The sequence below is a fragment of the Protopterus annectens genome, chromosome 5.part0 (genome assembly GCF_019279795.1).
Source record: "Protopterus annectens isolate FY-2018-M chromosome 5.part0, PAN1.0, whole genome shotgun sequence".
Lineage (NCBI taxonomy): Eukaryota > Metazoa > Chordata > Ceratodontiformes > Protopteridae > Protopterus > Protopterus annectens.
In genome coordinates, this window is record NC_056735.1 from 153,217,773 (window position 1) to 153,231,203 (window position 13,431).

Here is a 13,431-nt window from a genome sequence, read left to right on the forward strand (position 1 = left end):
GGCTTGTCAGACTCTTTTGTAATGCTGAAGGTGGTGACACAGAACATCTCAGACTTTGGATTCCAAACCAGCTACTAACATTCTGAGTTGGTGAAGTAGATGATACTCTTAGCATCTTGGCACTAATGAGACAACTGTGAGGATGAGAAAGAGGAGCTGGAGGAGGACCTGACCATCAAGTACCTGCTTTCTGTAGAACCTAAGCTGATAGTGAACCTTTCTGTCCTCTGCCCCAAAAAAGAAAATGTATCTAGGTTCAAAAGAGGGGGATTTTTTTAATTGTGGAAGGAAATGCAGCATTCCTTTAAGAAAATGCTTAACCAGTTCATGTTGATCCACAGTACTGTCCTCTGAAAGGTCATAGTCGGCAAAAAAGGCTGACACTTGCAGTTTGACTATGTCATAAGTGAGGCTCAAGTCATAGAGGTTTCTAGACATGCAAGGATGGCCTGAATAAGAGTAAATGGGATGGTGTCCATTACTGCTGTAGCCAACTGGATAATCTCTTCCACTTGGTTGAGCAAACCTAACAGATAGACTGCTTCAAACAGTCTTAGTAACTTCTGAAAGCCCATCCAAAAGGCATGGTGGATGTCACAGGAGTTAATATAAGCAAAACATTAAGTCATAGACAGTTGTTCTCTATCAACAGGGACCCGAGACCCTAATATTATAAACTTCTTGGCCACCATGGGCAATGAGGATTACTTTTGGACTCCCTGCTTGCAATTTGTGAGTAGGGATGGGATCAGGAGAAAGGAAGTATGCATACAGGAATTGTATTTGCCACATGAGGGGAAAATGCATCTAACAGCTCTGTCCCTTTATCTATTGCAGAAAGCAGAGGTGGGCTAGAACCACATTCTCTCTAATAGCAAACAGATCCATCTCTGGAAGACCTGCAACTGGAAGATGCAATCTAGGTAAAGCTTCTTTACTGCAACCCCAGGATATGGCTTGACGATGAGCACATACAGTTCCCTAACATGCTCACTTCCCCTCAGTTGTGAACTTCAGAGAGAATCATACTTTTATCTATGGCCTCTTGGCAGTTGAACCAAATGAGGGGGGCTCCAGCTGTAGATTTCCTCTAGGACATTTACAGCTAAAATGATTTCCTTTAGATTTAAGTGGCTACTGTCCATGAGGAACCACATCCCTTAGACTGTGAAGAAGCCAATTTGCTCTCCACCCCACTAGGAAAGCATCTGTTATTAGGGCCCCCAACAGTTTAAGCTGTAAGAATGCAAGGCACATCAGAAGATTGCTGAAAATTATCCACCATTCCATGACCTACGAGAACAGGAACACCACCAGGAAAAGCTGTGTGATCACACAATAATTTTGTACCCACTTCTCAAAGTCCATTGCGATGTCTGCACCCAGATGTATGGAAATTATACCATGAAGATCTTGGTGGCCATCAAGGCCAGAAGGCCCAGTAGGATCTACACTTACCCCTGAAATTAATGTTGCTGTCAAAGTCATGACAGGGGAGTCCCCTGAGACAAGCTCAGAGGTAGTCTCTCTCAATTTATGGGGAGTTACCCCCAAGGATTCAACAAAGGCAGTGTCTAAAGTCACTAGCTGGCAGTTTCTTGTTAGAGCCACCAGGAGCCTCCTATCCTATAGGGGAATGCAGAAACATCTTACTGCAAGATGTTGACCACCATGGTCAACAGTTTGATAAAAATAATCATGTCCAACATCTTGGAGAAAAAAATGGGCACTGAGTGAACCCCAAATGGCAAAACTTTATGTTGGAAATTATACCTATCTCCCTAGACCTATATTCAGGTGCATTTGAGGGGAAAAACTGGTGACCAGAGACAAGTACAATGCCACCCAAGTGTCAAGCTCTCAACAAAGGATGTGTTATGCAGTGAAGAGCTGCAAGCTGGGGAGGGAATGCTGTCCTTGTCCATCTCAGAGACAATAGTCTTTAGGTCCTTAACTTCCTCATAGACGTTTGAGTGGGAAGGAATTCCCAGCACAATAATTAAGCCAGTGCATTGCTTTTGCAGGGGTGAGGGTCTTATGGGCACATGCTGCAGACTGGGACCAGGGATCAACACCTGCTGATGATGGACACAAGTAGATTGGTCCCTGCTGTGGTTTGTATATTCAGTTTTAAGGCCCAAATCAGAAGAGCTAAAATGAAAACAGTTCCTTGGGTCACAGTAGAAATTGAAGAACTAATCACTGAATAGGACAAAACATGGAACCAGTACTGCACTAACAAAGACGTTATATCTTTCCCGATGTAAAGTTGGAAAGTAATGGCAGCCAGAAAAAGAAAACATTTAATTTCCTAATGACACTAATCAAAACACCTCCATACATTTTCAACACAGCATAATCAAACCTTTAAAACCTTTGTCAAACCATACTTCTGTCAGCCCTCTAGAGAGCAGAATTATATACTCAGCACTTCACTATAACAGCTGCTGCAATACTTCCACCCTCAAATATCACAACACCAGTTAACAATGGAAAGTCGTCAGACAATCTAACAAAATCTTTTCACTGTTCAAAAAAAAAAAAAAACTAACTTGAAAACTCCTTAAAAAGTATAAATTATCGTCCTTTTCCTCAGATGACCTCCCACTACAGTACCTGAAGTTATCCACTAATACAATATCCTATCATTAGCACAGTACAACCTCTCATATTCGTCAGGGGCTAACATCATTGGAATGCCCTTCCCACCCTCAGGCAGCACTTCACAGCTGTTTTTCTAGTTGTCACCTGGGAATCAAGCCATGATGTGGCAGAAATGTGTAGCTCAGGATCCATCTCAGTTGGGGATTGGTGAAGAAAGGTTAAGTTTGGGGCTTTCCCCTTGATAGAAATGTTAAAAGCGGTTTAAATTTGCCTGTGTATATAAGTCTCACATTTGCTCATTGCTGCACACTGTGCAACTGGGTTTAGCAGTGTCCTGTATAGATGCATACACCTGGGAGCATTATATTTCCCTAGATATCTTCCAGTAGAACCCCCCCCAAGCTTCTCTGCTGAGCAAAGGGCAACTCAGTTGTGCTCTAAGCAGCGTTCTCACACTTATCATCCACAACCTACTATATATCCACTACTTTTGCTACTCCAAGTCAAACTAGCCTACTAGTTAAGCCAAAGTCCTAAGTCCAGCTAGCCCACTTCCTTTCCAAATACCACATTCAGAAACATCCTGCTACAATGGGAGGACAGTTTCCAATCATTTCTCCTGCCAGCTTGATTGGTATTGGCATCTTGATGCAATGTAGAAATTGCTTCATGTATATTGGCAACCATTTACTCCTTAAAGCAAACTAACACCCTGTGTGAGAGATGCAAATACACTGTGGAACTGGAGTCAATTCTCTGATACAAGGACAAGCTAAGCATAAAACAGAGTATCAGTTGTCAGAACACACACTTCACCTCTCACGCAAACCTCACCTCTCATACAAAATAGGGTCATGACACATAAACCTACATACGTGGAGGTACTCACTAAAAGCCAACCAAAAGAACAGAGACCTCCCAAACGCACACCACCCACTCTCACCACTAAGCAAAAAGAAACCACTACACATATCAACACATACACCCATGTCTGAAAAACTAAGTCCCTAAGGCAAAACACATCAAATGTCTTGGTCATAGCTGACTCCATAGTGAGACACACAAATGTCCCCATGTGTGCCCAAAATGTGGGCTCCCCTTATCTGAGATGAAACTGCCTATTTTCTCTTACCACTTCCTCAGTCAAATATTCCATTAATTGAACTCTGGTCACCTGGGCCATGGTTAGATCTTTATCCCTCTATGTCACATCACTGGTTATTTTATTTTACATTTGTTAACCTGGTAAGTGTACTGATCTGAAGACCCTTTTCAGGCAAAATGAGTTAAAACATTACAAAGATGTTAAATCTGTATTGCATCAGTCAGGGTCACAATGGCTCAAACATTACATTCATCATAAATCAACGGTGTACATAGTGCCATGTCTCACAGTGAAAAATAATATAATATATGGGCGAAACATTACATTGGCATTTTACTGCATTGCCTAGCATTGTTTCACATATTGTATAAAGTTTGTCTGATGCGCAGGAAACAGCACCAAATAACAGATCTGAGTTTTAAGAAACTGTATGAGTGAGTGCTGGAAGGAGACCTGAATTCATAGCTAGAAAATGACACCTGGTATTTATTACAACAGTTACATTTTTGGATGGCTGACCATAGTTAGGTCAACCATAATTAAAGATAATTTTGATGAAGGAACTTCTGTGTTGTCTGGTGAGACATTAGCATTAACAAGTATAGGTGTGAGGCAATAAAGTTAGTAGAAACTGTAAGTGTTAGTATGGTTTATTAGAGAGCATCAGTATTCACAAAGTATATACATAAATATTTACATCAGAGTTTGATATTATATATGTAATCAGGCACCTTCATTAGGCACCCCTGACCATGTGTGTAATGCAGTATGCAAGAGGATGGACAAAGAGGTACACCAGACCATAACTGGCAAATGTTATCAGGCCGATTATACTCCAGTAAACTTAGAACTAGTAGAATGGAACTGGAAGGCCAATGTGGCACAATTGGCTATAGGGGAATGTCAGTCTCTTTTCTGTAAGAAGATTCAGGATGTTAAAAAATTTGTTCCAACATCCAAAAGTATTACAACAAAAGAAGCCATCATGGAAGAATAGGCATCTTGTTAAGTAGGCTAAAAAAAAAAAAAAAAAAAAAAAAAAAAAAAACAAAACAATAAAAAAAGAAACAGACACATCACTCGGCAGTTTAACAAAGGAATCCATCTGAACAAAATAAGAAGCAAAGTTACAAAATATCCTCACAGATACTATGCTCTATGGTTTACAAATATTGGAAAATATATGGATTGAACCTGGTTAAACATTATACTACAAACAAAAAAGTGTTTTTCAAGATTGCAAAGATTTTTCCTCTTTTTTTTTTTTTTTACATCGGCTCCTAATAACCTGATACATAAAGATGGGACCTGCTGTTATTGACAATAATATCATTGCTAATCTGTTTGACAAAATATTCTCAGAGCTCCAGCAGAAACAAGATTTCTAAAACAGTGTGACACCCCACCACTGACCCAGTAATCAAGGAGCTGTAATCCTTACTACTGGGACCAATGGAGGACGTACATTTGGAGGATGCCAAGTACACACACACACACACACACACACACACACATAGTATTTCCAGATGCAGTTCTCCGCATCAAGCACAATTTCCCTTAAGAGCATACAGAGACCACAGTCAGTCTGAAGCTGGTTTCTCCCTCTTCCTTCAATTCCCCAGTAAGACCCCCCACGGGTACAGCTATAGAGTTGAGATCTTAGCTGAGTGACCAAGCCAAGACCACCAGCACTCCCTCTCTGTCAAACCAGTGTTTCATGTCCCTGCCCAAGTAGCTGACACACACATGAGATTTGATTTATACACAGATACACCTGGGGAAGGCTGGCACAGGTTTACTAGTTATGCCCCCTTCTGCCCAGACTATAAGGTAGATATTACTGCTGCTAGCCAACTCCTTATCGGCTACTCTAAGGCCCTCAACAAAGGGTGTCCAATCTTACTGTGTAATGTTACTATTAATCCAAGTGATAGTTTAACCAAGAGCAAGGCTATTAGGAGTGCCCAACACAGTGTCAACAAATAAATATGTAAGTACTCTCAGAACTTAAATATGTCTCACAAATATCTTTTTATACCCCAGTCATAAAGTAATTTAATTTCAGCTATTTTTTTAAGTTTTGTAAGTTAACCTCCTGTGTTCCAGTTTCCCCTGTTAAAAAATATACATTTAAACAGTTACAATAGTGTATATACATTTCTGTTCTTTTTAAGTAGGGTACACTGTAGATACAGTTTTAGGCTCAGTACTGTACAAACCCTCTTTATCACAAGCTTCTGTACCAGCAGTTTGACATGCACATATACAGTTCTAATACATTTGTAACAAACACATATGAATCATGTTGATATTCACAAATGACATATAATTATCTACAAAATTCCAGATAGCTGGGCTGGCAGTATCTCCTTTCATGACATTAGTGATATTTTGCTTCAACAGCACACCCTTCTGGGTGCAGCAATCACTATATTAAATCAAATGAGACTCAGCAGCTAAGCCCAAATGCCCTTTTCCTTTGTAGAATCAATCAGTAATTAACTGTCTATAATATCCATTTCATCAGAATTTGACTTTATGATAAGTTCCAGTCTGTTGGAAGTAAAGGTGGGGATACTTTGGATGCCTCCAACAAATAGATCAATCAATGAGTCATGCATTTTGAGGAAAGTATTTGAACATAGCTACAAACAGAAAACAGGAATATGATCCAAAAAGACTGAGAACTTCATATTTTACCTTGTATCTGTTGCATTTCAGAATTACCTGTTTTATGATGGGTAGGTCATGTGACACTAATCTGATAAACTTCTACAGTCCTGTAATTTAATTCCATGGACAACTCTGTTTGATGGCATTGGTCAAATATTAGTACTCTGCTTTCAACAAATGTGAAAACATATTTGTTTGTTTGTTAACCATGGTAGAGTACAGATCAACATGGACCTTTTTCATCCTTAGCTCAGGAGTTCTGGTTAATTGATTTTCTCAGAGTCAAATAATAGGCAAATTAAGGCTGAAGGAAAAACCTGAACAACTGAAAGCAGCTCATTAACATCTTATAGCATTAATCCTCTGCCTGAACTGTCTGACTTTGTAGATCCTTTATCTACTTATATCACAACTTGGATAGGCAGTTGGCTGAGAAGGTATTCCTTCTGCATGAGAATTAAGGAATCTGTTTCATCTCAGTTTCCAACAAGAGGTATGTCATAAGGATCTGTTATTGGACCATTTTTGTTCAGCATGTTTTTCATCACAATGCCAGTGGAACTCCATACCTATCAACAGATTTGATCCATGATTAAAAATGCTGTCATCAGTCAACTCTACAAGTGACTCAGCCAGTCTTCGGTAAGGTCTTGATTGTGTTTTCATGAGCTGAAGTCAACTCAATAGTATTAAACACTAAGAAAAGTAAAGTAATGTACCTAGGATGTAACAATGTACAGTATCTACATTCAATAGGTAATCAGCAGTTAGTTTTAATTACAGAAGACAACAAGCTGGGCTTTAAGGAAATGCAAATTATGCAGTTAGGAAGTGCTTTTTCAGCATTAAAACAATTTTAAAAACTGTTTTGCCTATACTTCCTAAAATCTAGATTCATCTATTTAAGATATTGATAATGACACAAACAGAATATTGTGAAGCCTTCCGCAATTATACCACAGGGGCACAGACAGGTTATAATGACTCTAGAAATGTTTCAGTAAACAATTTTCTATTCTTTTTTCTCTGCTATACTATACTTTATTATAGAAGGCTGACAGCCCTGACATTTACATTCTTCTTACATTCTTTTCATTATAGGTTGTACACAGGAGATGTAATTTGGACTGTTAAGTGGTCACAAAATGAACAGTTAACTACCATAATAGGGAGTGAGTTCACAGAGCATAATGTCTAAACAGGCAACAATGCCTCAAGTATAATTACACAAAGTTACAATACCAGGATGAAGGATAATTTCTTCTTGACTTTGCTAGCAAAAAAATTGGAATAAACTCCCAAGGAAGCTCAGATAAAAGTCACTAGGAGAGTTTAAAGAGCAGCTCAATAGTCTTTTCGGAAATGACATGTTCACTTCTACACTACTGAGATAAAAGTTCCTAGGAAGTCTCTTCTGAGGCTTTGATTCTGTTAAGCATAACTTTGTTCTTTGAATTTTGAACTTACATAAAAAGTATATGTTGCAAAAGTAAAATATATTATAAAATTGGGGCTCATTCTGTCCTACAAATGCCAAGGTAAAATGATTAAACTGTAATATTTATCGTTAGATAAATGTCCACATATTTTGATGTTTGCATTATTATTCATCTACATGTTATGCTAGTATATCATCTATGTATGTCTAATGAATAAACTTAGTTTAGCAAAGGAATAAAGCGGGCTGTCTTACCCAGGGGAGTCTGTGTCGACATGCATATTCCCATGTAGCAATGTACGTAGGGCAGATATACTCACTCAGGACGACATATGCTGCTTCAGGATCAACCGAGAAGTTAAATTCCCCACAAGCTGTTACATTTCCCCTGGCTAAAAACAAAAAAAGTATGAGTATATGAGGTAATTACATTAATACCATACTGAGAGAGATGGAGACATGTCACAGCATAATCAATATAATATATGGGCTATAAATGGAGAAGCATATTGGATGGCTGTAGGTGGATATGTACAGTAATACAAAAACCTGCTTCTTTTGAAGATGTTTTGTTATAGTGACTATGATAGAAAGAAGTTATGGACTCTAACTCTTGCACCACTGCCATCAGTGTTTGAATGTGCAATATAGCCAGTACTATGGGGTTTGACTCCCGCAACCTTACCCTTTAACAATACAAATGGCAATTTGCCCAAAGGTTGTATGGTAAATGTGCACTGCTGCCCTGTATGATAATGACCAAACATTTCCACACCTCATCAGCTGTACTATGCTCAGCTACAGATCAGTTATAATAACAAATTTCATACAATTTCACCCATCTCAGATTGAGCTCAGTGCCTTTCAGTGCAACTTAACCAACAGCAATGAAAGGCTGACCAGAATTAGTTTGCACACATTGGTGACAATACAGCACAAATCTTTAAGGTATGCTGTTACCAGAAATTCAAAAGTTGCAAAGCACATTCATACCTCTCAACTGTCAAGAGTTTTGCAGAATATCCAGATTTTTCCCTCATATTTTTGTCTGTACCACATAAAAAAAATTTTGACAAATCATGAGGACTGAAGTCACTAAATAATAACATACATTTGAGTTTCAGACTTCATATTCATCAGAACATACATGCTAACACACATCCTGTTATTTTAACAGCTTTCCAAGTTTGTAAGAGTAATATTTAAAACATGTCCCTGTTTTTGGGCCTTTGTCCCCCTATTATGTTATGCTTTTCCAGATTTCTTTTGCTAACAAGCTGAGAGGTAAGAGCACCTTACTGTTTCCCTCAAAATAAGCTAGCCTTCAAATACTGAAATGATATTTGATGAAATGCACAAGTCTTTTAACCATACTTTTCAACTGCACAGAATTTTGCAGAATGATCAGACTTTTGCCTCATATTCTTGGTCCTTTTTCATAAAACTGTGGTTTTCTGACAAATCATTGATAAGTCATTAAAGATTAAAGTCAGAAAATAAAGAAAATAATGAGAGACATTTGAGTTTCCGACTTCATACTCCAGAAAATGCATGCTAATGCAAATCTGCTATGCTATCAACTTTCTAAGTTTGAAAGAGCAATATTTAAAAATTTCCCGTTTTTGGACCTTTGCTCCCCCCCCCCCCTATTATTTATGGCTTTGACCAGATTTCTAGTTAAGAGGTTGAGAGGTATGTTTTTAACCAATAAATAAGGCATCATCCATAAACATTCAGAGCTGAATAATACAATTCTTTATTTGAAATAAAAAGTTAAAGCAATTAATTCCATGTAAATATGGAAACAGTAAAAAAGTCTGAACAATAATTTGATAACAAAACATTCAACATGTAAGAAGATGGTCAGGAAAACCTATACCTAAAAATATCTGTTTCTAGATAAATATGCACTGCCTGTTACTTTTTGGCTTTTCAGACCAAAATGTAATTTTGGAGTCCATACAAGCAACTTTCAATCCTAGTAGCAAGCTACAGCAGTCAACACAATATATCCATTTTCTTCTATAATTGTTAACAGATGGAATTAACAGTCACTCTATGTATCTTTACTTTGAATTTAGAAAATTACCTTCCTGATTCCACAACATGTCCAAGCCACAGTTCGAATATTGAAATCATATTGTGACCTAATTCACAAATCTTAAATCATCATATTTTGCAATACTACTCCTAACCGGGAAAAGCCAAAAAGACAAACAACAACAACTCATATAATCAGGAAGCGAGGCTTAATTAAACTGTAATATATTCCACAGTAGCAATTATAGGATTACATACTAGTTTACAGTTGGCATGTTGCTCACTAGCTCTGTGTAATCACTTTAACAGGCCATGGTCTGTAACTACTGGAATTTTCTATCATAGAAGTAGGGCTGAACCATTTGCACAGTCTATACTGTTCCAAAACACTTCTGCATATGATTCTTCTCATGGCTAAAGTCTAAAACTCAAATATACTATTGGGTGATCTCACTTTGAAGAAACCCAATCAATTACAGATACCTAGCCCAAGGTTTGAAGCATTTGCTTACACAATAAATTCCTGGCTGTGATCAGGATTATGTAGATTTTTTTGTAGGGGGAGAGTGCAATCAAGGCCCCCTCACGCTTTTGGAATGTCTTATCACAACCTTGTGTCTAGATAACCTGAACCAGTGAATAGTCTAGTTACATACAATATTGGTGAACAGACTTCCTGTAATGTCTTACTGGTTCTACTGTTCCAAGAAAAACTCTTACCTGTTTTTTTTTTTTTGGCAATTTAAGAAGGTCATGTCTGGATAGCCTTTAGTAGGTTCTAGGCAAATTTTGCCCAAGGTAAGTTACCTCTGCTCTTTCTACCTGACATGAGTTTGCCTTGGTAGGATTTTATTTAATCTGCCTAGCACTTCCTTAATATGTTGTACACACTTCGGAGGACTGACTAACAATGGCAGTATTATTTCTGCAGGCAACAGCATAGTCTTCAGTTCCAGCTAGAATCTGATTCATAAGCCTCTGGAAAGTTGGTAAGGCATTCTGCATCCCAAGATATATTTTAATAATTTGTTCAAAATTCCCTGTGCTTTGCATTCCTTAATGACAAGGGTACCTGTCAGTAACCTTTAGTTAAATCAATTGCGATCATATAGTTTGCCCCGCCCTCCTGCTCTCAAGCTTCATCTAGACTGGGCATAAGGCATGCACCTGCTTTCTTGTGACTGTTTTGTGTTCTATACAGATAACCTAATGCCCCAATCTTTTTGGTGCCAACACCACTGAAAGTCCATGGATTACTGGATTTTTTATTATCCCCAGATATAACATTTAAACCAAGGGGTAAAAGGTCACACAGGCAAACTATTCAGTAAAATCTGCAAGAAAGATGCAGCCAAGCTAGAGTGTTCACTGACTAAAACCTTAAACCTTCTGTAGTAAAACCCCTTAAGGACATAACAGTGTTTCAGCTACATGGATTTTGAATATCCATAACTGTTTATTTTTTAAGCCTTTATGGGAACATTCAGGCCAATAAAACCAATCCTCACTAGCTGCAGGCAAACATGTTTTGGCCATTTTTTTTACCTTGTCATTATAACATAAGTGGAATGCTGGACTATACTGTAGAAACATACAGCTTAAAATCAAGCCTGATGTCCATAGACATTAGGGCCCTTGCAAAATATCCCATATAACACTCAAGCCAATGGGTAAAAAGCTCACCCAGACAAACCATTTCCTGCAGTTGCTTTTGCATTGTTTGCTTGAGTACTCTATAAGGGGCCTCTTTGATTCCTGTATCTACATGGTTCCCCACAAGCTGGGTACATCTTAGCTTGTGAGCATATTCCCAAACTCATGTAGCACTGTATGGAATTCATGTGCCTCGGTAGTGGATAGATGATGTGACAGAGCTTCCTCATCCACTGAGACATTAGCTCAAACCTCATTAAGGAAAACTAGCACCAGATCTCCATCTGATTCTTCTTGTGACTCACTAATGATATAAATTACTGCAGTCTCTCTGTCATGATAGGGCTTCATCATGTCATCATGACAGAGTTTGTACTTTTGCCTCCTGCCTGACATCTCAATCATGTAATTGACATTAAAGGACTCTCCTAAGCTGTCTGAAACTTATTTTGCAGAACAGAAATGTGTGCATCTACATTTATTCACCTACATATTCTTCAGCTCTCTTTGTCTGGTCATACGACTCTTTCTGCTACTGCTGTGCTCATGTTTGTTGCTCTTATGCCAACCCATGACCTCCCTTAGCTTAGTCCAGAAATTTAAGACATACTCAAGACAGATTCCTTCTGGGGATCATCTTCCTACAAGTCACAAATTAAATTGAGGGGTCCCCACACCATGTGATCATACAATAAGTCAAAAGGTGAAAAAATGTGGATTTTTGGGTCACTTCTGTATAGGCATAGAGGAGAAGTGGGCTTATAATTTTCCCACACTGACATGAACTGGTCTGCAAATGTTGTTAACATGGTTTTGAGAGTAGAGTTGAAACTCTTCTCCAAGCCATTTGTTTGAAGGATGGGGGGGGGGGGCTTTAACTGCTTTATTCTATAACACTTCTTCAAGCAAGTTACCTGTTAAACTTCTCCATCAAACCTTTTGGTTGCAGTTGGTAGGAAATAATCTTTAATTGTTTTATCCCACAACACTTCCATAAGCTAATCCTTAGATCTAACATACAGTTAACCTCCTTATTGGTTAGTATCTCCTGGGCAAACTCACCCTGCTATAAATCCCCAGTAGAGCATTTGACACCTTTTCTGCTGTTACCACTGCAGGGTACATAACTACACAGTGTATCACCACTAAGACACATCTTATCTGTGGGGACTGAGGTACTCATAAGGCCCATGACAACCCTCTGAAGATGTTCCTCAGTAGCTGGCTATAGTAACAAAGCAGCTTTGGCTTTATGTCCTTTCTTACCAATCTTCTGGTATCTCTCACATATTTTTACATCCCTTGCAATGCCTGGTCAATAAAAGATTTGCAAAAGTTTCCTTTTTGCGTGCGTTACACCCAAATGGTCTAAAAAGGGAATAGCATGGGTTAAGGCTATAAGTGTCCTATGGTAAGCTCTTGGGACGTCCAGTTACAGTATGACTTATTCCTTTAACCCATCTTCAGGAGTTCACTTTAAGCACAGTAATCCCTAATTTTAATATAATGACTGTCTGACCTTGAAGAGGAAGATCCTCCCTAACCTCTTCCTTTAAATTTTACAAAGTGGGTTTGAGAGCTATGCCTACTTTAACCCACTTTTTGTAATCTTCCACAGTTCTCCTTCTAATGGAAACCAAGTGCTTACATGTCCCTATACCTCCTTCCCACTCCAACTAAACTCTGTTTAGTGGCACCTGAAAAATTGTCTCTTTCAAAGCCCTAAGTAGAGTGAACTGTAGAAGACTTATAAGTCTCACTAGTCTCATATGCAAAGCCATGGAAAGAATTATCATGGAAACTATCAATAATGACATAGAAAACTTCCAGACACTGGACCCAACCCAATTTGGTTTCGTCAAGGGAAGGTCATGGCTACTTAACCTATTGGACTTCTTTGAGAAGGTCACTGAAGCAG

General features: G+C 38.5%; 1 protein-coding gene across 1 annotated transcript in view; it reads right to left on the reverse strand.

Annotated features, from left to right (window-relative positions):
- LOC122802524 (inosine-uridine preferring nucleoside hydrolase-like) overlaps positions 1-13,431 on the reverse strand; it is a 311,465-nt gene that overhangs the window by 26,026 nt on the left and 272,008 nt on the right. The window contains exon 4 of the mRNA XM_044072178.1: positions 8,076-8,212. Within this exon, the coding sequence (XP_043928113.1) occupies positions 8,076-8,212 (137 nt within the window). The remainder of the gene's footprint in view (positions 1-8,075; positions 8,213-13,431) is intronic.